This window comes from Bufo gargarizans, chromosome 2, assembly GCF_014858855.1.
Source record: "Bufo gargarizans isolate SCDJY-AF-19 chromosome 2, ASM1485885v1, whole genome shotgun sequence".
Lineage (NCBI taxonomy): Eukaryota > Metazoa > Chordata > Amphibia > Anura > Bufonidae > Bufo > Bufo gargarizans.
In genome coordinates, this window is record NC_058081.1 from 137,006,977 (window position 1) to 137,034,690 (window position 27,714).

At 43.1% G+C, this 27,714-nt stretch overlaps 1 protein-coding gene across 1 annotated transcript in view; it reads left to right on the forward strand.

Moving 5' to 3' along the window:
* Positions 1-27,714, forward strand: part of LOC122927552 (ADAMTS-like protein 5) — a 73,153-nt gene that overhangs the window by 15,962 nt on the left and 29,477 nt on the right. The window contains exons 2-8 of the mRNA XM_044279491.1: positions 6,174-6,243; positions 12,290-12,453; positions 13,519-13,579; positions 13,674-13,776; positions 23,442-23,569; positions 23,864-23,987; positions 26,833-26,916. Of these exons, the coding sequence (XP_044135426.1) occupies positions 6,174-6,243; positions 12,290-12,453; positions 13,519-13,579; positions 13,674-13,776; positions 23,442-23,569; positions 23,864-23,987; positions 26,833-26,916 (734 nt within the window). The remainder of the gene's footprint in view (positions 1-6,173; positions 6,244-12,289; positions 12,454-13,518; positions 13,580-13,673; positions 13,777-23,441; positions 23,570-23,863; positions 23,988-26,832; positions 26,917-27,714) is intronic.

The window sequence follows — 27,714 nt, forward strand, 5'->3', positions numbered from 1 at the left end:
ATGCCACAATATAGTTTAGCTGGCCCTTTGTTCCATCAATGTGGACCCAACTTCAAAATGGGGCAACTTTTAGTATTTTTTCCAGGGCCACTTTAAGTTTCCAGTCCGCCCCTGATTGCACCTGGCTCTACTATGGTGGCAAAATGCTTGACTGTTTTATGAGTACTGTGCCTAGCTTTGTTTGTTATGCTGCCACTGTGTCTGGTTCTGTTAGGGGCCAAAGTATGAGACTCAAACCTATAAAGACTTATTACCTACATCTATTTTATTTATTTTTTTACCAAAAGGCAACTTTTATGCAGGACCATTTTCAAGCTCGTATGTCCTTTTGGCTTGGAGTCTCTCTTGGCATTTTACCTGGGGAATTGTAACTAGCAAACCTAAAGGAACACTTTCTAGCTCTAATATACTGATGGTTACATTTCAGTTTATGAATGCTGAGTTCAGGGACCACATTAGTGGCGCAAGATTGATTGATTATTTGCTGGCCATGGTGTTAATATAAGTTGCAAGAAAAATGTGAACATTTGGAATGATATGGATTTCTGCACAAATTGGTCATAGAATGTGATCTGACCTTCATCTAAGTCACAATAGACAATCACAGCCTGCTTAAACGAATAACACACAAATAATTAAATGTTACCATGTTTTTATTGAACACACCATGTAAACATTCACAGTGCAGGTGGAAAAAGTATGTGAACCCCTAGACCATGGATGTCAAACTCATGGCCCTCCAGATGTTGCAAAACTACAACACCCATCATTCCCTGATAGCTGTAGTATGCCCAGGCATGATGGGAGTTGTAGTTTTGCAACAGCTGGAGGGCCACGAGTTTGACATCCCTGCCCTAGACTAATGACATCTCCAAGAGCTAATTGGAGTGAGGTGTCAGCCAACTGGAGTCCAATCAATGAGATGAGATTGGAGGTGTTGGTTACAGCTGCCCTGCCCTATAAAAAACACACACCAGTTCTGGTTTTGCTTTTCACAAGAAACATTGCCTGATGTGAATGATGCCTCACACAAAAGAGCTCTCAGAAGACCCATGATTAAGAATTGTTGACTTGCATAAAGCTGGAAAGGGTTATAAAAGTATCTCCAAAAGCCTTGCTGTTCATCAGTCCACGGTAAGACAAATTGTCTATAAATGAAGAAAGTTCAGCACTGCTGCTACTCTCCCTAGGAGTGGCCGTCCTGTAAAGATGACTGCAAGAGCACAGTGCAGACTGCTCAATGAGGTGAAGAAGAATCCTAGAGTGTCAGCTAAAGACTTACAAAAGTCTCTGGCATATGCTGGCATCCCTGTTAGCGAATCTACGATACGTAAAACACTAAACAAGAATGGATTTCATGGGAGGATACTACAGAGGAAGCCACTGCTGTCCAAAAAAAAACATTGCTGCACGTTTACAGTTTGCACAAGAGCACCTGGATGTTCCACAGCAGTACTGGCAAAATATTCTGTGGACAGATGAAACCAAAGTTGAGTTGTTTGGAAGAAACACACAACACTATGGGCAAGATTTATCATTAGCTCAAGTCAGAATAATGGAATGAAAAAGCTGCAAATTTTTGCGCAATCGCTTAAACTGCGCAAAATCTTTCGACTTTTATTGGCTCTGCACTATGCTCGACAGTTTTCTGAAAGTGTTCGTGTTTTCTTATGTAAATGAATCTCTAAACAGATTTACTATTGTGACAATTTAAAAAGTCGCTAAAAAATTTGCAAAATCACTAATCACTCCAGTGCGGACCATGCTTATCTTATGTGACTTTTTAAAAGAACATGCAAATTTTTTGTAAAGACGCACGATTTTTGTAAAGCCGTTTACTGACGAATAAACTGCTACTGTCAAACCACATTTATCACAGTCTTAAAGGGCCGATCATAAATCTGACTTAGCCAAAACTGACTTTAGCCATATGTGAAAGTGGAGTGAGCTGTCAGAGTAATGATAAATCTGGCCCTATGTGTGGAGAAAGAGGCACAGCACACCAACATCAAAACCTCATCCCAACTGTGAAGTATGGTGGTGGGAGCATCATGGTTTGGAGCTGCTTTGCTGCATCAGGGCCTGGACAAATTGCTATCATCGAAGGAAAAATGAATTTCCAAGTTTATCCAGACATTTTGCAGGATTCTTAAGGTCATCTGTCCACCAGCTGAAGCTCAACAGAAGATGGGTGTTGCAACAGGACAACGACCTAAAGCATAGAAGTAAATCAACAACAGAATCGCTTAAACAGAAGAAAATACGCCTTCTGGAGTGGCCCAGTCATGACCTCAACCCGATTGAGATGCTGTGGCATGACCTCAAGAAAGCGATTCACACCAGACATCCCAAGAATATTGCTGAACTGAAACAGTTCTGTAAAGAGGAATGGTCAAGAATTACTCCTGACCGTTGTGCACGTCTGATCTGCAACTACAGGAAATGTTTGGTTGAAGTTATTGCTGCCAAAGGAGGTTCAACCAGTTATTAAATCCAAGGGTTCACATACTTTTTCCACCTGCACTGTGAATGTTTACATGGTGTGTTCAATAAAAACATGGTAACATTTAATGATTTGTGTGTTATTAGTTTAAGCAGACTGTGATTGTCTATTGTTGTGACTTAGATGAAGATCAGATCACATTTTATGACCAATTTATGCAGAAATCCATATAATTCCAAAGGTTTCACATACTTTTTCTTGCAACTGTATATGTCTTTGTAGTTTGTACACATCCCAGATAAGTCTTTACTCACAGACTAATGACAATTAAAGAGAGGTGTTGATGTTTCTTAGGAAATGAGGTTGGGGTAGTGTGATTTCAGAGAGGGAGAGAATTGAAAAGTCACATCTGGTTCTGATAAGATTTCAAAGCTGAACTCTAGGACAGGTCAAGGAGGACATGTCACTTTAGCTTTCATCATAAACATATCTGGTATCTTCTCATAAGTGATGCCCTGGTGTATAGGATTATTGAGGTATCATTGTGTGAGCCACGTTCTTATCCCAGTAATTGCAGAAGCGTAAGGTGTATTGGTTGGAAATCGATACATGTGTGATGGACATCAAAGCTTTATTGTAATAGGAACTGGGAAAATTCAGTTGAGTGATATTATGGCAGAATTGAAGTAGGAGGTGGAAATGTCTGTCATACCATGTAACATAAAACTTTCCAGCATCGTTCTCTGAGCATTTAATGCTTTTTTAGTGGAATTAAAGGTTTTAAATGGTTCCTGTCCAGAGGGCCTTCATGACACCATAGCATCAACTTGTCAGTCTTTCATGCAACCACAAAGTACACGTCTTTTCATGTACTTGCTTTAGCGCCTAATCTCTCCAATCAGGACTATTTCTTTCATGTGTAGTCAATCTAATAGGCTGTTATGGCGGGGAATTACAGGAACTGAGGTTAAGTGATATCTTTAAACATCTCTGGGCTGACAGAGTTAATAAGGGCTTCACTCTACCAGCATGTTTTGAGCTACATATGCTAAGATAACTGCTAATAATACATTTTCTGGTAAAATACACATACGTACAATTGATTTCCAGAGCTTCTCTTATACAGCATGGTCAGCATATCACTAATATAAGTTTAGAAGCAGGAATGAGTAGAGCAGGGAAGTGACCAGGATTTTACGTTTCCAGATGCTTCCATGCTCACTCATCTGCAGACTATATACCGATATACCAGAAATAGTATTTTATACTTCCAATAAATGTTTCTAAGCCAGCATAATGAAATATGCAGTGTTTCTCAAGTATAACAATACACAGAGCAAGGAAAATATATTTAGATACTCCATATGGTGCATCAGCTAATAGACCCATCCAATAGGTTAATCAAGCGGCAAATGTGTGCATGATATAGATATATCAACCTATAGTTTATGTCAAAGTATTAAATAGGTTTGTACATTGTCTGCGAAATACCCATCTGCTTAAAGGAATACAGGGTATGTGTTAATAAGGCCATTAACATACCTTTCTGGGTGCTGCCACACAGTTTTATTCTGGACCTTATCTGCATTTTTACAGGCTTTTTTGGCGGTGGTGTTTTTTTTAAGCACACCATGTTTTACTTAAAGGGGTCGGCCACTTTCTGGCTACATGTGACCAATGTGTAGGTAAGATGACTATATTGCATTAGCTAATATAGCCTTTGTTGATATTCTGTGCTGTTTGCTATATTTCATTAGCCATGTCCCCTTGTAAGGTAAATTTGTCAACACAGAGATCCTGTCCATAAGATGGCTACTGATGGAGGGTCATGTGACCAGGCAAATCAACTCCATGTGGTGTTTTCTTTATTCAAACACACTACACGTGCACTAAACTCCCACCATTTCAAGTACAGATGGCAGGTGCATGTATTTGAAAGGAGGAGACGTCACATGGAGGTGATTTGCCTGTTCCCAAGACCCTCCATCAGCAGCCATTTTATAGACCGGACCTCTGTGTGGACAGTACAGTAGACTTGGCAAACAAGGGGGCAAACCTTATGAAATATAGAAAATGACAAAGGAATTTCAACAAAGACTATATTAATAATTGCCACATAATCATGTTAAAAAGTGGCCGACCCCTTTAAGGTTTTATTTCTAATATTTGTTTTTCTTATAGAGCATTTTTATGGGAAAATGCCTGAAAAAAATCCACACCAGAGAATGCACACGGCACAAAAAACTATAGGAAACTTAAAACACTACTACAAAAAACATAGTATTTGTAGGGCATTTAATAATTTCCCATTGGCCAACATGTAACACCTTTACAACTACAAAGATCTAGGGAGCGACAGCAGTGTTTCATGAGCTTTAGGGCTGGCAGTGGGAGATGGGTGAACCTTTGATTAATAAAGTATATTTATCATTTACATTTCTTACACAAACTTAATTAGGTATTTCTACTGGACAACCCCATTTAAAGGGTTTTTCCCATTTTGCTAAATCAGCCTGAGCTGCAGTTACAGCAGAATTCACTTCCTTGTTTTCTGCTTCTAAAGCTGGGCTGGCTTAGGCAGGTAGAGTGAAGGCTGGCCACGCCTCCTTATGACCTCACACTGAAAGCTGAGTCCTGCGTGCTCGTTCATGTGAATAGTGTGAGTCATCAGGCTGACTGGCTCCCGGCAGTGTCTGTGAAGCTCATCTCCCCTGGTGTGGATTGCTATCAATCACTCAGCAAGCAACTGCACAGGGGGAGTCGTGCAGGGACTCAGAATCGTCTGAGAGTTTATTAGTTAAAAGAATCGAATGAGTCAGAGACTCACTTGATTCTTTGAGTTAAAGAGGACCTTTCACTAGTTTAAAAACTAAAAACTAACTATATCAGTGGGCAGAGCGGCGCCCAGGGGTCCCCCTGCACTTACTAGTATGTCTGGGCGCCGCTCCGTTCGCCCGGTATAGGCTCCGGTGTCTGCAGCTCCCTCTGTTGTACTGGGCGGAGTTTTTGTATTAGGGTTGTCCCTTGCTGCAGCGCTGGCCAATCGCAGCGCACAGCTCATAGCCTGGACTCCCAGGGGGACCCCTGGGCGCCGCTCTGCCCACTGATATAGTTAGTTTTTAAACTAGTAAAGGTCCTCTTTAAAAGAATCATGTCACCGAGTCCCTGCCAGACAAGTCCATCCGGGGGGGCATTAGTATAGCATGTAGCGGAGCTCTGTGTGTACAGGTCCGAACTTCCCATCTCTACTTCCGCTGACTGGCCGCCCGATACTGCTGAAGACGTGCGCGTTCACGTTTTACAGCATAGGCCGGCCGCTGGATAGGTTAGGATGTGGTGCGCAGGCGCGGCCCATGGATGCGGCCGGCGAGATGTGGCCGTATCAATGGGATACCAGCATAAACAAAGGGGAGTGAAAGGAGCATTTTTATGCCGAATGGTATGTTTTTTTTTAATTACATGTATAATAAATGTTCAGTGGGGGGCAATGATTTAATGTAACCCTATTTAATGAAGTGGGAATACCCCTTTAATGAGAACAGATCACTTAGGTACGTTCTGCAATAATCTTGCACGGTGCCCACTGCAGGTATTTTACCTGTCAAAATTACAAAAAGTCTTCTTACATTTCTCTGACGCATTCACCTCCTATTTTTGTAAAAAATGATGCAATAATTGTATTATCAGTCGTCTGTCTTCATTTACTTACTGGGTCTTTTATCCCTTACAGGTTGGCACATCATTGTTTGGCTGCTCTGTGCGCGCTTTTGGTTCTTCTTATTATTCCAGTCTTCAGCCAGGTACAGTACAGCTGAATCCGCTCTATTAAGCTGGCATAGACTGATGCCCATTTTCACTACTATTCATTAAAACCGAGGTTATGGTATTAAAATCGTGCGTGTCTGTCTTCATTCCTTTTGTTTTTGACCAACCAAGCATTTAGAAGTAAAATAGCCATCAACACTGAGCAGGTTACATTCTATTCAGATGTCAAGTCGAGTTATATAATGTGATCCAGAACGGCAGGAGGCATATTTCATAGAGAGAGTTTGATACACTACACTTCCCAGGTCAAAAGTTTACAAATATGAAGGATATTTATGAGGGGTGACCCCATCAATAGAAAAAATACTGGAGGTAGAAGATGTTCTCATCACCTGTTAATAAAACGTATATGGCTAGATCCAGTGAGAAAATTATTTTTGAGTACATTTTATCTATTCTTTACTATTAGCTAACAAAGGTATCATTTAATTTGCCTACTAGTTGGGTTGTCTAGGATTAGAAAAATGTGGCTGCATTCTTCCAAAAACAGCACCCCTGTCCACAGGTTGTATGTGGTATTGCAGCTCTGTCTCATTGACTCCAATAGAGACAAGCTACAATTCTAGACACAACCTAGGGACAGGGGTGGTGCTGTTTTAGGAAGAAAGCAGCCATGTTTTTTTAATCATGGACTACCCCTTTAAGTTGTCCCACTATAAGTACTTATCACCTTTCAACAGGATAGGTGACAAGTATCTGATCGGTGGAGGTCTGACCGCTGGGACCCTCACAATCACGAGAACAGGATCCATTATCATGCATGCATAATGGTGCTCTGCTTCTCTTTGGCAGTCCTATGGAGGTGAGTAGAGTCTAATACACAGATTAACTTCTAATGGTGGGACAACCTTCTTAAGGGTATGTCCACATAGAGTATTTTCTGTGCTGAAAAAAAAGCAGATGCAGAATCCGCAGCAGCTTTTTTTTTTTTTAAGCGTTTTTTTTTTTTTTTGGGCTGGTGTGTTTTTTACAGTAGTTTTGATATGGATTTAAATTTCTGTCCATTTCAATGGGAATCCTGGATGCAGATTTCATGCCGAATCCACTTCAAGAAAGGACAAGTTACTTTTTAAAACCACAAGAATAAAAAAGCACAGTGTGAATTCACATGCAGATTCCCCATTGAAATCAGGGGGAAAGATTAACACCCATTTTTTGGTTAGACTCCACACTAAAATACGTGCCAAAGAAACTCCATGTGAACATACCCTTTGCGTTTTGTATTACTTGGGCTGCATTCACATCTCCGTTAGAGATGATCCGGCACAAATACCTGCTGTTGTCAGGACAAAAACTGCTAAAAGCAGCAGTATTTGTCTGTCCGAAACCCTGCATTTATGCCGGAAAGTGGTCGGATCACTGCCGGATCCCATTATAATTAATAGAGACAAGGCGGTGATCTGTTGAATCTGGAAACAAAATGTTCACTAGGGATGTGAACGGATCCTAAGGCAAATAGGTCAGACCAATAAAGGATTAATGATAAAGAAAAAAGTTATGAGCATAAAATCCAGTGTCTATATGAAAACCTAGAAATTTTTTTCATTTTAAACCATTGTATATGGGTTTAATGTTTAACCAGTTAAGGCTACTAGCGTTTTTGCTTAACCCTCAAGACTCAGCCAAAACGCCTCCGTTATGTACAGATCCGGTTGTATTATCTTTAACCTACCCAAGACGGATTCATCATGAAGTCCATTGAAAGTCAATGGGGGACGGATCCGTTTTCTATCGTGTCAGAGTTAAACGGATCCGTCCCCATTGACTTGCATTGTGGGTCATGACGGATCCGTCTTGCTCCGCATCCCATGATGGAAAGAAAACCGCAACTTGTTGCGGTTTGTTCTCCGGTATGAGAACAGAACGGAATGCATTTTGGAGCATTCTGTTCTGTTCAGTTACATTTTGTCCCCATTGGCAATGAATGGGGACAAAACGGAAGCGTTTTTCTCCAGTATTGAGACCCTATGACGGATCTCAATACCGGAAAATAAAAACGCTATTGTGAAAGTAGCCTGTTACATAGTTAATATGGTTGAAAAAAGACGTAACTCCATGAAGTACCTGCTATACATATATATGGCAGGTGGGCTAGGCACTTAAAATCTGTACATTGTAAATCTACAGCATGAGTGATCTTTGACTCTGCCTCAGTCTCTGACAGCGGGAGACCCTGAAGAGCAGGCATGGCCAACCTGAAGCTCTCCAGCTGTTGTAAAACTACATCTCCCACTATGCCCTGCTGTAGGCTAATGGCTGTAGACAGTCTAAGCATGCTGGGAGTTGTAGTTTTGCAACAGCTGGAGAGCCTCAGGTTGGCCTGCTGTAGAGAAGAAGGAATCCGTTTCAGTATATAGAATAGAGACAGTAGTGAGACTACTATCTCTATTTTTCCTGGTGGTTGTGCTGGGATTTCAGCTCTTGGATGCTGTCACTGTAGTTAGGTAGATTCCCCCTGTAACTGGGGATGTTGTGCAAAAAACTTTTTCTGGAGTACCAATTTGAATGGGTTGTCTGATGAAGACATCTTCCTAATTAGATAGAAGCTGGCACAGCCGTATACTTCATGGACGGGCCTGAGTCCGCCAGAGCGTGTATGCTCTTACAGATTTGTTTTCTGTTCTGGCTTATAGAGAGGTGTCTTAAAGAGGACCTTTCACCTGGAAAAACATTGTGAACTAAGTATCATGACATATACAGCGGCGCCCAGGGATCTCACTGCACTTACTATTATCCCTGGGCGCCGCTCCGTTCTCCCGTTATGTCCTCCGGTATGTTCGGGGACTTGGTTATAGTAGGAGGAGTCTGCGCTTGTTCTGCTGGGCGTTTCCTCCTCCTAGGCTGTAGTGCTGGCCAATCGCAGCGCAGAGCTCACAGCCTGGGAGAAAAAGACCTCCCAGGCTGTGAGCTGTGCGCTGCGATTGGCCAGCGCTACAGCCTAGGAGGAGGAGACACCCAGCAGAACAAGGGCAGACCCCGCCTACTAGAACCAAGTCCCCTAAGTCTCCGCCTACTATAACCAAGTTAGCGAAGATACCGGAGGACATAACGGGAGAATGGAGCGGCGCCCAGGGATAATAGTAAGTGCAGTGAGATCCCTGGGTGCCGCTGTATATATCATGATACTTAGTTCACAATGTTTGGACCGATGAAAGGTCCTCTTTAAATGGGATACATCCCTGTGACGTGCTATAATAGGGCATACAGACAGAGGTTGCCTTTACGAGACAGTCCTTCTAAGGGGTTGTTCACTTCTGCATTGGAGGATCCATTTGCAGATTCTGTTAAAAAGACTGGGCAAAAAAAGCCCGGTAAAAAAGCAGCATCCAGAATGAAAACTAAACGGACTCCATTGTAGTCTATGGGGTCTTTTCTGCTCCGTTTTTTTCAGTTATGTGCTAAAGCCAGCACTTCTGGAGCAGTACAGTGGGAAGTGATAACGCGGGTGTGAACCCAGCCTAATGGTGAATTTACACGGGCCGGTTATCAGGAACATACAGTCATACAAACGCTCGTTCCCCATAATCGGTCCCTAGGAAAGAGCGAACGCCAATTATCGAGAACAATCTTCCCAATATCTACCTGCTCAATCCATGTATGTAAGAGCCCCTTCAGTGCTGTCTCTAATAAGACTTTTCCAAGTATCTCATTCATTTGTGAGAAGTCCAGAAATATCCTTACATCTGCTATTTCCCAGCGGTTTACAGCGTCCGCATTGTATAGTAATGGTGACCCGTCAGGTGACCTTGAAAAGCACAGTTTATTGCTGAATTGATTAAACTTCTGAAAGCTGCCTGAGGTGTGAGCGCGTCATCACCCTCTCAAAGCTCTTAGACTTTACAGGTGAGTACAAAGTGTAGACTTAGAGTGAGATCCTGTCAAAGTCCACCATTGACTAATAACCTGTGACCTGGGGGCTGGTGAAGCATTTTTACTTGTGAAAAAAAACAAAAACAAAAAACAACTTGCTTTTTTTTCCTTCAAGCTGCAGCTTTATAGGTAATTTGGGTGTAACCTCTCATTTGGAAATGAAAATTGCCCTTATAGATACAAGAAAGCTTTCATCTATGTGCATATAATGCAGAAATGAGAGCTTTTATCTTCATTGTATGTTAGACTTTATAATTGGCCACCTCAGACACCACAATGTCTACTGTTTGGACCAGTGTTAGTCTAGCAGCAGAAGGTGTTATCCCAGTCTTGTGGTTTTTTTTGTGTCTCCTGTGAAGTTTAGATTATAGAAGCAAAATTTTAACTGAAAGGGATGAATAGAGTATTTAAGAATTTGACAGGAGAACTCAGTGACTGATAGCTGCTAATAATTTTTTTCATTTGAGCTCGAAATTTCTTTATCTATACATATTAGGCCTCGTTCACATCACTGTTTCTCCTTTCCGTTCTCTGGCTCCGTTGAGGAGCAGAAGAACAGAAAGGACGGATTCTGCAGATAACTGAGACTTAACTGAGCGTAACGGAGCCTAAAGGCCCCATAGACTATAATGGGGTCCGTTTGGTGTCCGCTCAGAACATGATTTTTGAGCGGAGACGAGCGGTCCAAAATGTATTCGTTTTGCCCTAATGCATTCTGAATGGATAAGGATCCGCTCAGAATGCATCAGTTTGCCTCCGTTCCACCTACATTCCGCTCTGGAGGCGGACACCAAAACGCTTGGTTTTGGTGTCTGCCTGACGATGCAGAGCCAAACGGATCCGTCCTGACACACAATGCAAGTCAACTGGGACGGATCCGTTTTCAATGACACAATATGGTACAATAGAAAACGACCGTTTTGGCAATGTTAAAGATAATACAAACGGATGCATGCGGTTGTATTATCGGTGCAGATCCGTCTGTGCAGATCCATGACGGATCCGCACCAAGCGCGAGTGTGAAAGTAGCCTTATCTTAGAAGATGAGAAGCCAAACTTTGCTATTTAAAACTGGAAAAGTAGTAGTAACATAGCGCAATAGTAAAATGACTTTGTGGCGTCACAACCTGGATGGCATTACAGCTGGGGATATGGGATCATGATGGAAAGTTGACTGTTTGGAGCCGTCCCATTCTGTGTTTGCGTTTTAGATTTTCTGGTTGAGAGCTTTCTTTACAGATTTGAGATGCCGACGCTCCTGTCACTGGAGTATTTGGCTGTTTTTCTACTCATACAGATTCTGGAAGTCTCACTGTGTTATGGCACGCTTGTATTATTTGTCTTCCAGTCAGCAAATCCATGTTTTACAAGCTTTGGAAATAAAGGAAGCATGTTCTTTCACTTGTGATAAATCCGGATCCTGTCTTTCTGGAGAACTGTGTTTTAAGATTATGTTATGGGTCAGACAGCCCAAGCTTAATTTCACAACATAGTCAATGTAAACATGATGTGACTGATAGCAGCAATGCTATATGCCCGCAGGGCTGAATACCCCATAACACTATTGGAAATTTAAAGGAAGCTACGATAGGCAGGCACAGTGCACAGTGCCTTTTAGGGCTAGCTTGGCTGAATGTAATTATACTTTTTACTTATCAGTCGATTGCTTCATTCTGGAGAAAAATTATGTTTGATCCAACTGCAAATGAGCATTTAAGTGCACCGAGCACAGACCTAGGCCACTATGTGCACCCTTGCTCCTCCTACTTCCTCTGCCAGCCCCTCCCTCTTCTTAATTGACAGGGCCAAGTCATAACTATGCAGGAGACTAGCCCTGTCAATCAAAAAAGAGAGAGAGAGAGATTGGCTGGCAGAGGGAGCAAAGGTGCAGCCTCAGTGCACTTAACCGGTCATTTGCATATGAATAAAATGTTCCTTTGCGCCAGAAGGAAAGAAAGGGGTCACTAAGTGAAAGGTAACATTCATCTGAGCTAGCCCTACAAGGCATTGTCCCTGTTTCCTGGTGACATATTCCCTTTAAAGACTTCTGATGGTCTCCAGTATTCAATTAGCTTTTTATCTTATATATTTACTGTTTTTAAGAGATTTTTTTTGCTGGACCAAATGTAGATTTGCTCAATATTTTCTTAGGTTCAGAGGACGCCAATAGAGAGAGGATTTCTCAAGTGGTTTGGCCCTGAGCATAGTCCACCTCTGAGGACCAGCAATGAGTGGAGTTCTTGGCAGAGTTGGTCTCCATGTTCTCGGACGTGCGGAGGGGGAGCTGCAGTGCGTACAAGACAATGTATTAAAAGGTATCCATCCATATTTACATAGAGAATGTTGGGAATTATACAGTAAAGTACAGATTGTCTCTGTTGAAATTCAGATTGTATGGTATTCAGTAAAGTTTTCTAACAGAATAATTTAGTTTGGAGCCCCTCCAAGACCACAAATATACCGTGCTAATGACAAACAAAAATCAAAATCGGAAAATGGAATACTTGCAAAAAATCCCTGTCACCTGGTAGCCTTAAAGAAGCTGCTGTTGATGGATCTGATATGCTTAATTACTAGTATTCTATATCAATATTTTATATACAGTATTTGGTCATTCATATTTTAATGAGCTGCACTACCCTGTTCATTCACACGTGCCATAATATAAAGCTAATGAGATCTGTGAGCTCCAGCTTGTTGACAGTTTTGTGCACGTTGAACAAACTGAAAAATAAGCGCAAACTGCAAAATGCATCATAAAAACATTAGAAAAATGCTATATTTGCTTACTTTATGTATTCAAAGCTTGAGCATAACCCTAAAGAAATGCTTTTCAAACTGTGAAATGAATGCATCTCAACCCAACAATTCCCCTCCCCCTGCTATACTGGCATTATTTTTATTGTGCTGGGTTCAAGAAACCCAAACAAATGGTAAACTCAAAATTTTCTGTAATTTTGGTATGGACTTTAGTCACTAGGCATCTAGGTCCAGGCATCACCATGTTCTGCCTGGCAAAACCCTGTCGAAAAAGGGTCCTTCCTGTGGTTCATTTATATGTTCATATTCCGATTGTTTCAGTAAAACAAATTCTACTTGAGTCCTATCTTTTATTTAAATACTACTTGTCCATACATGTGGATTTTGTTTTATGTCCTATTTAAAATCATCCATCTTATAAATCCAAAGTGTATGTTTCTAATACTGAAAGTATTATTTAGTTCAGATATCTATGTTATGACTTTTTTATTAATGTTGTCTCCTCCTACATTGCCTGCAGAAGAATTCTTGTGTCTGTCTACTAAGTGAAATAATAATGTGTTTTCAGAATAATAATGTGTTTTCAGTTCTTATCTTTCTCCATTGCTGTTTCATAACAGAGATTCTGCAGGTCCAGACTGCCCCGGAGACACTAGACAGTATCAAGCGTGTAACATGAAGGTTTGTCCATGAAAAATAACATTCCAGCTCATTTCATTCAGTGTACAAATTATAGCAGGATATTGATCTATGTAATAATTCTCTTCCTAAACAGGACTGTCCATCTGGAGTGACAGATTTCAGACATTTCCAGTGTTCTGCTTACAATAATAAGGCTTTGATGGGAAATTATTACAGATGGGTGCCTTTCCAATCAGGTAAGCATGCTTTTTTTATTTGTGTAGGTATATATTTTTCAATTAATGTGATAAGATAAAAAAAAAAGTATGTAATCATGATTTTAACCCCTTAAGGGACACATGACGTACCGGTAGGGCATGTTTCCCGAGTCCTTAAGGACCCATGACGTACTGGTATGTCATGAGTTTAAAATAAGATTGCGGCGCCCCGGGGGTTAATCCGAACGGGATGCCGGCTGAAATCATTCAGCCGGCATCCTGTCAGAACGCCGATACCCCCCCCCCCGTATCGGCGATCGCAGCAAACCGCAGGTCAATTCAGACCTGCGGTTTGCTGCGCTTTTAGCTGATGACCGCGGGGATCAAACTTTAAAATGCCCGAAATAAAGTAATATTAACCCCCCCTGCACCCCTGAATGATATTATGTGGGCGGGTGGTGCAGGGGGGGTGTCGCGGGCGGTGCGGGAGGCGGGCGGTGCGGCAGGCGGGATCGCGATCCCCCGCCCGCCTCCCCTTGAATAATCGTTGGTGTCTAGTGGGTATACCAGGGTGTCAGCACCGATGTCAGCCGTTTAACCCTTTCCATACATATATGGAAAAGGTTGACAGCTCAGGGAGCTCCCTCCCTCTCCCATCCGGGGGCTGCTGTGCCTTTGCAGCCCCCCGATGGGAGAGGGAGAGAGCCCCCAGACAGCCCCCCGAGAGCCCCGTCCTTACCCTTCCCCGTCTGCGCAGTTGTGGCTACAACTGAGCAGACGGGGAAGGTTCCCATGGCAACAGGACGCCTTCTCAGGCATCCTGCTGTCCATGGTGCTGAACAGATCTATGCTAAAGGAGTGCTGTACTGTATTATACAGACATCAGACCCACTGGATCTGCAAGAACCAAGTGCGTCTGGGTCAAAAAAATGAAAAAAAAGTGAAAAAAGTTAGGATAAAAACAAAACATTTATCGCTGAATAAAAATAAATAAAAAAATACACTACATACATTAGGTATCGCCGCGTCCGTAACGACCTGATCTATAAAACAGTCATGTTACTTTCCTCGCACGGTGAACGCCATAAAAATAAAAAAATAAAAACTATGAGAAAATTGAAATTTTGCCCACCTTACTTCCCAAAACAGGTAATAAAAGTGATAAAAAAAGTCGCATGTACGCCAAAATAGTACTAATCAAACCGTCATCTCATCCCGCAAAAATCATACCCTACCCAAGATAATCGCCCAAAAACTGAAAAAAACTATGGCTCTTAGACTATGGAAACACTAAAACATGATTTTTTTTTTGTTTTAAAACATCAACATTTAGTCCCATGTAAATTACATCACTCCCTCCCCCGGCCGTCTTCAACATGGATCCCCGTGTAAATAACATCGCCCCCTCAAAATTCAGTCCCATGTAAATAACATCACCCCCTCCCACAGCCGCCTTTAACATACAGTCCTATGTAAATAACATCACACCATCTCTCCCGCCCCTCCCATATACAGTCCCATGTAAAAAACATCCCTCTCTATCTACAGCCCTCTCCAAAATACAGTCCTATGTAAATAACATCACTTCCCTCCCTTCAGCCCCTCCAATATACAGTCCCATGTAAATAACATCACCCCTCCTACAGCCGCCTCCAACACACAGTCCCATGTAAGTGACATCACCCTTCTCCAGCCACCTTCAACATGCAGCCTTATGTAAATAACATCACCCCCTCAACATTCAGTCCCATGTAAATAACATCCCTCCCTTCAGCCATAACATACAGTCCGAGTTAAATAACCACAACTCCCAGCATTCCTCTGCCTCTCACTTACCTCTCCTGATGTGGCAGACCTCACCACATCTTCTTTCTCATGACTTGTCCTCTTCACTGCCGTCCTCTCCTGCACTGGTCACATGATGGTGACATCATCGCAGTTCCTCAACCACTGCCTGCTTTACTGGTCACATGACTTGTGATGTCATCACTGGTCCTTCAGCTTTTCCAGTGCATTAGATGCAATTGTATTGTGGTCCTGAGGACAGCAATACAGTTGTATCTAGCTGGCAGGCAGTACATTCGGGGCCTGGGACAAAACGTCTGGGGCCCAGGCCCCAAATGGTTCAACCTAGCAATGCCCCTGCATCAGGGTTGCCAACCAGAATTTTTCTTTTTTCTGGACAATTTATCCCAAAATCACGGACAGCCGACATTTTTTACAGACAAATTGGAAAAACATAATGAATGATAAGATAAGATCAGATTAGCATTGGCTCAAAAACATCTGGTCACAGAGTCACAGTCATGGATGACATCATGACAGACAGTCAGCAGCTCCACGCGATGGGGTTTGAAGCTAACGGAGGCCATGTCGGCTACAGGCAGACTGTGTGCCGGGGTATGGAGAAATAAGGCAGTCCACTAAGGGGGGATGAGGAGGAGAGAGGTGGAGGCAGTAACTGCAGCTGAGAAAGTGGAGGGTCAAGGTGGGAGGAAGTCTGCAGTATTATGTACTAGCGTTGTAATGGTGGATTTCCATGGTCTACCCCAAGCATGCTCAACCTGCGGCCCTCCAGCTGTTGCAGAACTACAACTCCCAGCATGCCGAAACAGCCTACAGCTATCAGCCTACAGCAGGGCATTGTGGGAGTTGTAGTTTTACAACAGCTGGAGGGCCGCAGGTTGAGCATGCCTGGTCTACCCAATTTAACCACCTCCGGACCGCCTAACGCACATGTGCGTTCCGGAGGTGGCAGCGCTGCGCACAGTCACGCATATACGCGTCATCTCGCGAGACGCGAGATGACGCGAGTATGCGCCCGCGCGTGCGCAGTTCGCGGCGGCATTTCATCGAGAGGTATTTCGTCAGCAACCTGCCAGCCAATGATCGTGGCTGGCAGGTTGCTGATTTTTAAAAAATCCAATCAAAGTGCCAGATAGCAGATCATATTTGTAAATATGATCTGTTATATGGCTGCCTGCTCCTCTGCTGGTTCTTTTCGTCGGTTGGATCCAGCAGAGGAGCAGGCTTCACAGTGAGTACACCAAACACTACACTATAGCCCCTGATCACCCCCCTGAACCCCTATTAACCCTTTGATCACCTCTTTGATCACCCCTGTCAATCACAAGTGAAAAGAAAAAAGTGATCAGTGCAAACTGTCACTTTTTTTTTTCACTGTTATTGACCGTTAGGTTTTAGGTATAGTTTAGGTCCCTTGGTTAGGTAGTTAGCGATCAGTTAGCGCCCAGCCCACCGCACCGCAGTCCGTTATTCGCTGATTAGCGTATCGCTAATCAGCATTTGTACTTTTATAGTATCTGGAAGTGATCAAAACTGATCACGGTCAGATCTATAATAGTACTAGTGTCACTTTAGTTCGCCCTCCACCCAAAACGCAGTGTTTGCCCGATCAGGCCTGATCGGTCGCCCACACGTGCGTTCGCCCACATCCGCCCCACCGCAGTGACAAAAAAAAATTTTTTTTTGATCACTGCACATTCACTTTACACGCACTGCGGCGATAAAAAAATCAGTTTTGATATTTTTTATCAACCGCAGCGGCCTCCGGTACTTCGCTAGCCTCCCCTTTGTAAGACAGGCTTGCTTTTTTTTTCTTGGGTAGTCTCAGGGAATACCCCTAAATTTAGTTGCCCACATGTCAAACAGGGGGTATTCCTCTGAAGAGGCCTACAGGCTTCTGACCCAGTCGGATGAGGAGTGGGAACCCTCATCTGATGAATCCAGCGGGTCAGAATACGAACCTGTAGAAAGCAGTGGCTCTCTGACCCAAAGTTCGGACGAGGAGGCTGAGGTCCCTGATACCACCAGGCGTACCCGGCCCCGTGTCGCTAGACCGCAGGTTGCGCAGGATCCGCTTCAAGAGCAGCAGAGTGGGGCTGGTGCTGTCGGATTACGTGGTGAGGCATACACCAGCAGCCCAGCCCTCCCTGGACCTAGTACCAGCACTGCCGTACAACCTGGTGAAGTAGCGAGCACCAGAAGGGCAGTTGAAGCTGGTACGGTGGCACGTGCAGTAGTGACCCCGTCGCAGCCACCGCAAAGACGTGCCCGTAGAGCCCCTAGAATCCCAGAGGTGCTGGCAAACCCTGATTGGCAGTCCCCAACTTCAGCCGCACCTGTAGTTTTCCCTTTCACTGCCCAGTCTGGAGTTCGGGTTGAGACGGCTCAGATCGGTTCGGCCCTGGGATTTTTTGAGCTGTTCTTGACTGCGGAGCTTTTAGATATAGTTGTGGCCGAAACAAACAGGTATGCCACACAATTTATCACCGCTAACCCGGGAAGCTTTTATGCCCAGCCTTTCCGGTGGAAACCAGTCCAAGTTTCCGAACTTAAAACTTTTCTGGGCCTCCTCCTCAACATGGGCCTGACAAAAAAGCATGAATTGAGGTCATATTGGTCCACGAACCCGATTCATCACATGCCCATGTTCTCTGCTGCCATGTCCAGGGCACGTTTTGAGGCCATCCTGCGGTTCCTGCACTTTAGTGACAACACCGCCTCCCGTCCCAGGGGCCACCCTGCTTTTGACCGGCTCCACAAAATTCGGCCCCTCATAGACCATTTCAACCAGAAATTTGCAGATATTTATACCCCAGAGCAAAACATCTGCATAGACGAGTCCCTGATACATTTTACCGGGCGCCTTGGCTTCAAACAATACATCCCAAGCAAGCGCGCCCGGTATGGGGTCAAATTGTATAAGCTCTGTGAAAGGGCCACAGGCTATACCCACAAATTTCGGGTCTATGAGGGAAAAGATCAGACCCTGGAGCCGGTCGGTTGCCCTGACTACCTGGGGAGCAGTGGGAAGACAGTTTGGGACTTGGTGTCACCCTTATTCGGCAAGGGGTACCATCTTTATGTGGACAATTTTTACACAAGTGTGGCCCTCTTTAGGCATTTGTTTCTAGAACGGATTGGCGCCTGTGGTACCGCGCGAACTAGTCGCGCGGGCTTCCCCCAACGGCTCGTTACCACCCGTCTTGCAAGGGGGCAGAGGGCCGCACTGTGTAACGAAGAACTGCTCGCGGTGAAATGGAGAGACAAGCGTGACGTTTACATGCTCTCCTCCATTCACGCAGACACGACAATACAAATTGAGCGAGCAACCCGTGTCATTGAAAAGCCCCTCTCAGTCCACGACTATAACCTCCACATGGGAGGGGTCGACTTCAATGACCAGATGTTGTCTCCGTATTTAGTTTCCCGACGCACCAGACGCTGGTATAAGAAGGTGTCTGTATATTTAATTCAATTGGCTCTGTACAATAGTTTTGTTCTCTACAGTAAGGCTGGGAGAACTGGATCCTTCCTCAAATTTCAGGAAGAGATCATCGAGAACCTCCTGTATCCAGGAGGTTCCGTGGCCCCAACCACCAGTGTAGTTAGCCGTCTACACGAGCGACATTTCCCCAATGTCGTTCCTGGTACCTCAACCCAACCGTCACCCCGAAAAAGATGTCGTGTCTGTAGCAGGAGTGGAATAAGGCGTGACACCCGCTATTTCTGTCCTGACTGTCCGGACCACCCTGCCCTATGCTTTGGAGAGTGTTTCCGGAAGTACCACTCACAGGTACACTATTAGCATAGGGATCATCTCACCAGGACAGGCACACAGGGCTATTAGGGCCCATTCACTCACTGCTGCTGCAAACGTCTCCTTTCACATGGGACAAAGTGCATAACGCACTTCGCCACATCTTTGGGCGATTTGCGCTTTGCACATTGACCCATGGGGAAGGAGAGGTTTGTTCTATAAAGGTAAAAAAACTATAAAAAAAACAAAAACAAAAAAACAGGTAAGCAAACAGGTTAATGTTTAGTTCCAAAAGTTAAAGTTACATGTTCTGTTCCAAAGTTAATAAAATTATTGCGTTGTGGCCTGTTTTTTTTTTTTTTTTGTCTTTTTACCTTCCAGGTGGACCAACCGATCTACTAGCTGCAGCACCGATGTGCATTCTGACAGAAGCATTGCGCTGCTGTCAGATTACACGCAAGTCGGTGTATGCGGCGCTGCAAGACGGGATTTTCTCCTCTGCAGTGACAGATACGTTTGCCAAGGCATACGAGCTGAGGAGGAGGCGGCGTTCCTATGCTTTGGCAAGCACTTTGTGTATATATATATAAAAAAAAAAATCCCGGCAATGATTTATTCATCCACATCGATTGATGCGAATGGAGAAATCTGGTTTGCCAGGGCATACGAGCTAAGTGGGTATGGATGTAGGGCGGAGCTCCTATGTCCTGGCAGACGCCTTTCCCCTCCATTTTTTTTTTTTGGCAGAGATTTTTTCATCCACATTGATCGATGCGAATGAAGAAATCTGTGCCGTTCATTTTTTTCATTCAGCCCAGAGGCTGAACGGAAAAAAAAATCTCATTACCTGTATGCTCAATATAAGGAGAATAGCAGAAACTCCTAATGCTGGCCATACATGTAATGATTGCGGAGACCCTCAAATGCCAGGGCAGTACAAACACCCCACAACTGACCCCATTTTGGAAAGAAGACACCCCAAGGTATTTGCTGAGGGGCATATTGAGTCCATGAAAGATTGAAATTTTTGTCCTAAGTTAGCGGAAAGTGAGACTTTGTGAGAAAAAACAAAAAAAAATCAATTTCCGCTAACTTATGCGAAAAAAAAAAAAATTCTTTGAACTTGCCAGGCCCCTTATTGGATACCTTGGGGTGTCTTCTTTCCAAAGTGGGGTCACATGTGGGGTATTTATACTGCCCTGGCTTTTTAGGGCCCCTAAAGCGTGAGAAGAAGTCTGGGATCCAAATGTCTAAAAATGCCCTCCTAAAAGGAATTTGGGCCCCTTTGCGCATCTAGGCTGCAAAAAAGTGTGACACATCTGGTATCGCCGTACTCAGAAGAAGTTGGGGAATGTGTTTTGGGGTGTCATTTTACATATACCCATGCTGGGTGAGATAAATATCTTGGTCAAATGCCAACTTTGTATAAAAAAATGGGAAAAGTTGTCTTTTGCCAACATATTTCTCTCACCCAGCATGGGTATATGTAAAATGACACCCCAAAACACATTCCCCAACTTCTCCTGAGTACGGCGATACCAGATGTGTCACACTTTTTTGATGCCAAGGTGGGCAAAGGGGCGCATATTCCAAAGTGCACCTTTCGGATTTCACCGGTCATTTTTTACAGATTTTGATTGCAAAGTACTTCTCACACATATGGGCCCCTAAATTGCCAGGGCAGTATAACTACGCCACAAGTGACCCCATTTTGGAAAGAAGACACCCCAAGGTATTCCGTGAGGGGCATGGCGAGTTCCTAGAATTTTTTATTTTTTGTCGCAAGTTAGTGGAATATGAGACTTTGTAAGGAAAAAAGAGAAAGAAAAAAAAATCATCATTTTCTGCTAACTTGTGACAAAAAATTAAAAATTCTAGGAACTCGCAGTGCCCCTCACGGAATACCTTAGGGTGTCTTCTTTCCAAAATGGGGTAACTTGTGGCGTAGTTATACTGCCCTGGCAATTTAGGGGCCCAAATGTGTGAGAAGTACCTTGCAATCAAAATGTGTAAAAAATGCCCTGCAAAATCCGAAAGGTGCACTTTGGAATATGTGCCCCTTTGCCCACCTTGGCAGCAAAAAAGTGTGACACATCTGGTATCGCCGTACTCAGGAGAAGTAGGGCAATGTGTTTTGGGGTGTCATTTTACATATACCCATGCTGGGTGAGAGAAATATCTTGGCAAACGACAACTTTTCCCATTTTTTTATACAAAGTTGGCATTTGACCAAGATATTTTTCTCACCCAGCATGGGTATATGTAAAATGACACCCCAAAACACATTCCCCAACTTCTCCTGAGTACGGCGATACCAGATGTGTGACACTTTTTTGATGCCAAGGTGGGCAAAGGGGCGCATATGCCAAAGTGCACCTTTCGGATTTCACCGGTCATTTTTTACAGATTTTGATTGCAAAGTACTTCTCACACATATGGGCCCCTAAATTGCCAGGGACAGTATAACTACGCCACAAGTGACCCCATTTTGGAAAGAAGACACCCCAAGGTATTCCGTGAGGGGCATGGCGAGTTCCTAGAATTTTTTATTTTTTGTCGCAAGTTAGTGGAATATGAGACTTTGTAAGGAAAAAAGAGAAAAAAAAAAAAATCATCATTTTCTGCTAACTTGTGACAAAAAATAAAAAATTCTAGGAACTCGCAGTGCCCCTCACGGAATACCTTAGGGTGTCTTCTTTCCAAAATGGGGTCACTTGTGGGGTAGTTATACTGCCCTGGCAATTTAGGGGCCCAAATGTGTGAGAAGTACCTTGCAATCAAAATGTGTAAAAAATGCCCTGCAAAATCCGAAAGGTGCACTTTGGAATATGTGCCCCTTTGCCCACCTTGGCAGCAAAAAAGTGTGACACATCTGGTATCGCCGTACTCAGGAGAAGTAGGGCAATGTGTTTTGGGGTGTCATTTTACATATACCCATGCTGGGTGAGAGAAATATCTTGGCAAACGACAACTTTTCCCATTTTTTTATACAAAGTTGGCATTTGACCAAGATATTTTTCTCACCCAGCATGGGTATATGTAAAATGACACCCCAAAACACATTCCCCAACTTCTCCTGAGTACGGCGATACCAGATGTGTGACACTTTTTTGATGCCAAGGTGGGCAAAGGGGCGCATATGCCAAAGTGCACCTTTCGGATTTCACCGGTCATTTTTTACAGATTTTGATTGCAAAGTTGATTGCAAAGTGATTGCAAAGTACTTCTCACACATATGGGCCCCTAAATTGCCAGGGCAGTATAACTACGCCACAAGTGACCCCATTTTGGAAAGAAGACACCCCAAGGTATTCCGTGAGGGGCATGGCGAGTTCCTAGAATTTTTTATTTTTTGTCGCAAGTTAGTGGAATATGAGACTTTGTAAGAAAAAAAATAAATAAAAAAATCATCATCATTTTCCGCTAACTTGTGACAAAAAATAAAAAGTTCTATGAACTCACTATGCCCATCAGCGAATACCTTAGGGTGTCTACTTTCCGAAATAGGGTCATTTGTGGGGTAGTTATACTGTTTGGGCATTGTAGAACCTCAGGAAACATGACAGGTGCTCAGAAAATCAGAGCCGTTTCAAAAAGCGGAAATTCACATTTTTGTACCATAGTTTGTAAATGCTATAACTTTTACCCAAACCATTTTTTTTTTTGCCCAAACATTTTTTTTTAATCAAAGACATGTAGAACTATAAATTTAGCGAAAAATTTATATATGGATGTCGTTTTTTTTGCAAAATTTCACAGCTGAAAGTGAAAAATGTCATTTTTTTGCAAAAAAATCGTTACATTTTGATTAATAACAAAAAAAGTAAAAATGTCAGCAGCAATAAAATACCACCAAATGAAAGCTCCATTAGTGAGAAGAAAAGGAGGTAAAATTCATTTGGGTGGTAAGTTGCATGACCGAGCGATAAACGGTGAAAGGAGTGTAGTGCCGAAGTGTAAAAAGTGGCCTGGTCATGAAGGGGGTTTCACCTAGCGGGGCTGAAGTGGTTAAGTCAACATGGATCCTGGATTAGTAGGGTCATCAAACAATCAAGTTTTTTTAAAATTTTATTTAATGCATTTAACTTGATCTATCTCCAAGTCAGAATAACTTTTCAGTGGTTTTCTCTTTCCTAATAAGGACAAGGAGACTGTGAGCTAAGTTGCTTGGCACAAGGGCAAAAATTTTATTACAACTTTGGCAGAGTTTTGGATGGAACGTCATGCCACACAGAATATAATGGCATCTGTATCAATGGCCAGTGCCTGGTAAGACTATGTTAAATGTTTACTAAATCATTTTGAAAACATACGGTATTATTTGTGCTATAATAACATCTATATATCACATCTGCTGATAACATAGCTTCATTCAGTTTGTAGTGATTTAGGAAACACATGGAAATGAACGCTGACACAAAAAAATGCTCAGTCTTTATGGTGGAACCACAATCATTTTTCCTGTTCACATTTAAAAGTGACTCTTTGTGTTGTGACATTTACGCTGATCTTCTACTGAGGGTATTTTAAGAATTACATTTTGTTATATTCTTGTCTTCCCAGAAAGTCGGTTGTGATTTCATACTTGGGTCTAATGAGAAGACCGATATCTGTGGGGTTTGTGGAGGACAAAATGTATCCTGCCAACACCATCACAATGTCTACACTACAAAGTACCCGGCTTCTGGTAATTGTCATCCAGCACTTAGATCAATGAGAGGACAGGTCACACCGACCCAGACATCAGGGACAGAACACAGATATGCCGCTCACAGGAGCTGATTTATCTTATTGTCTCTACACATTTAAAAGGTCACAGTCTAAGGCTACATTCACATGACCATATTCATTTTGCAGACCGGAAATTGCGGATCTACAAAATACGGATGCGGTCTGTGTACATCCTGAAATTTTCCCGGGCCCACTGTAGAAATGCCTATTCTTGACCACAAAATGGACAAGAATGGGAAAAGTTCTATAATTTTTGGCACAGCCACACGGATTGGGAACAATAGAAACGAATAGGTCTGCGTGTGATCCGCAAAAAAGAGGAATCGCACGCAGACCAAAAATACAATCATGTGAGTGTGGTCTAATTCACTAACCCAAGTAGTTTCAGGGGTGTAGTGCATGTTTGATTCTTGAGTATGGCTTAATTTACATACCAGTCATTGTCAGAAACACATTAGATATTACGGTTTACAGTTGGATATAATACATTTTCAGGTAAAGATGATATAAATGGGTTTCCCAGCTTCAGAGGCGTACCAGACAACATAGGATATCTACCTGCAATAATTAAGTGATCATTACTTACCTGGGAGACCCTGCACTGCCACTCTGGTTCTCCCGACCAGAACCTGTTTACCCGGCTGCAGGGTTGACGTCATGTCGACAACACGTGACTGCTGCAGCCAATCGCTGGCCTCCACAGTGCATCAAAGAGGGCATTGATTGGCTGCAGCAGTCCTGTGTTGTCAGCCAAGTAAACAGATCCCGACCAGGAGAACCGGGGTAGTGGAGCAGGATCTGCCAGGTAAGTATTGTGTGCAATTTTATTGGCGAATCCAAAGTGTTGTCCAGTTTACTCCTAAAACTGGACAACCCTTTTAAGAAAAACATATGTTACACAACATATTGCTGCACTATGGACTATGGCATGCGTGTTCCAGACACTTCTATCTAAAATAAACTTTGTATACCATTATGCATACCTCCCAACTTTCTAAATGAGTAAAGAGGGACACATTTTTTCCGCACTAGACCATGTCTCTAACTCGGCCCAAAACATAACTATGTACCTAATCCCAACCAGTCCTCTTAATGCCCCCACATAGTAATTATTCCCCCTTCATGCCACCGAACAGTATTTATGCCCATATTGTGCCCTGTCACAGAATTATGTCCAGCTGTGCCCCCAGTAATATGCCCAGTTATGTGCCCCCTCACAAAATTATTCCCAGCTGTTACCACAGTAATATGCCCTGTTATGTGCCCCCATTAATATGGCCAGTTGTGCCCCCAGTAATATGCCCAGCTGTGCCCCCCAGTAATATGGCCAGTTGTGCCCCCAGTAATATGGCCAGTTGTGCCCCCAGTAATATGTCCAGTTATGTGCCCCTAGTAGTATGTCCAGTTATGTGCCCCCAGTAGTATGTCCAGTTATGTGCCCCCAGTAGTATGTCACAGAAAGTAAAAAAATAAACAAACACCACATACTTACCTTGTTCCTAGCAGCAGCAGGACCTCGGCTGATCTGGTCTGTGGAGGAGGTGGAGCCGAAGCTGACTGCCTGTCGGACCCGCCCCAGCACAGACAAGAGGTGTGGAGAGCCGGCAGGGAGGGAAGAATGATGAAGCAGGGAGCCGATGCCAGCTCTCTGCTTCATTATAATATAGGCAACTGTCGCTGTTTCCTATGGAAGCAGAGACAGCTGCTAGAAAGCGGGACATACCTCCCCCATACCAGGACAGCCACTGAAATCCAGGACTGTCCCGCCAGATCCGGGGCAGTTGGGAGGTATGCATTATGTAATTTTATAATGATCTTAGTTCATAGAAGACAAAACTAAGCTTTAAGAGATGACATGTATATTATCGTCTTTAGGTATGTTATTATGTGTAACACTTCCACAATAAGCCTAACATAAAATTTATATATTAATCCACTGACAATATTTGTAACAGTGTGCATTTCGTTTTTAAAGTGGATAGCACACTGACTTGTACAAGTCACTGGGACATTTAACACAACTTATTTTTTTTTTCATGGACATGTGCCCAGTGTGAGAATCTCTGCACAGGTCCTATTTTTTACCGGTTTTAAAAATGAGAATAGCCCTTTCTATTGAATATTTTTGTCCAGTTGTAAAAATGAGAATAGCCATTTCTATTGCAGAAAGTGTGCAAAAAAAAATGCAATTCACCCCGTTTGAGCCAGGGCAGACAGCAGAAAGTATCGGCAGCTCCCCTTGCCTTTTATTATGTATTATATGAAGGCCAATGATTTGAGCGGTCGCCATGTAAAAACATATTTCCTGTTCAGTTGCAGTTTTTCCAGGGGAAATGTCTGACTGGCTGTCATTATAAGATAATGTGTTTAACTGATTAATGATCGCATTATTTAATATCTTAATCCGCATAATACTACAATTCATTTCATTTACCACGTGTCACTTATTGCAAATTGTTTTTTAGCAATAAATTTCATTGTGAAACGCATGAGATCCAAAATAAACATACAGGTATACCTGTAAAGAAAGTTGGCCGGCCATGGTAGAATGGAAACAGCTGAGAACAATCCGGTTCCTCCCCGCTGTTAGTAAATGGAATTCTTCACATTCATGTTCCAATATACACAGTCACTGTGTATGCATCAGCTCTGTGTTTCATTAACCCCTGTACCTTGGTTGTGCCTGCCCGTAGAAGTCCTCCCAGTATCTCCAGGCCTGAGGGGAGTGCATAGCATTTTCTCGTTAATATGGTTCTAACGTTTTGGTAGGACTCACCTTTCCTCATTATTGTCATTTTTAGGGCTCTTTGGATACAATGAAGTGACCATGATCCCTGCAGGTGCCACTAACATTAGGGTAACTGACAAGAGCAATAATTATCTTGGTAAGTACAGGCTACAAGAGAATTCTCTAGGTATGTGGATGTCCAGAGACTAAGGCAGGCACATCTACTGCTCAACTTTATTACTTTGTCACGTGTATTAAAGTGTGCTTACACACATGTCAACTATTTTACAATGTGGACCATTAACTGTCTAATGTGTGAAAGTGACATGTTTACTGCTTGGAAGGGTTTTACTTTTACAATATTTGTTTGTGTAAACACTTCATAAATCATAAAGCACATTCATTCTCATAATAAAGCACAACAGAGATGTTCCAGACCCGTTCTGTCGGTCACTTGTCTGCTAACATTTAGTTTTCTCCATCAAGTCCTGTTATAGGGGTTTTCTGGGATTTTAATATTGATGACTTATCCTCAGGGTAGGTAATCAATATCAGATCGGCGGGGCACCCCCATCGATCAGCTGTATGAAGAGAAGGCCGCACGTCCTGCCAGCATAGCCTTCCCTTCATTGTTTACCTGCTCGCCATCAACATTGCAGCGGTCAGCAGGTGTAATTACACCTAAGCCGACACATTTATTTCAGTGGGATGGCTTGTTCCTATAAACTTGAATAGGAAGGAGCCGTCCCATAGAAGTTAATGGGATGACTTACTTGTAAATACGCCTAATCACCGCTGTAATGTCGATGGCGAGCAGGTAAACAATGAAGAGAAGGCAGCGTTCCATACACTTCAAGCAGCTGATCAGCGGGAGTGCTGGGTGTTGGACCGTCGCTGATTTGATATTGATGACCTATCCTGAGGTTAGGTCATCAATATTAAAATACCAGAAAAC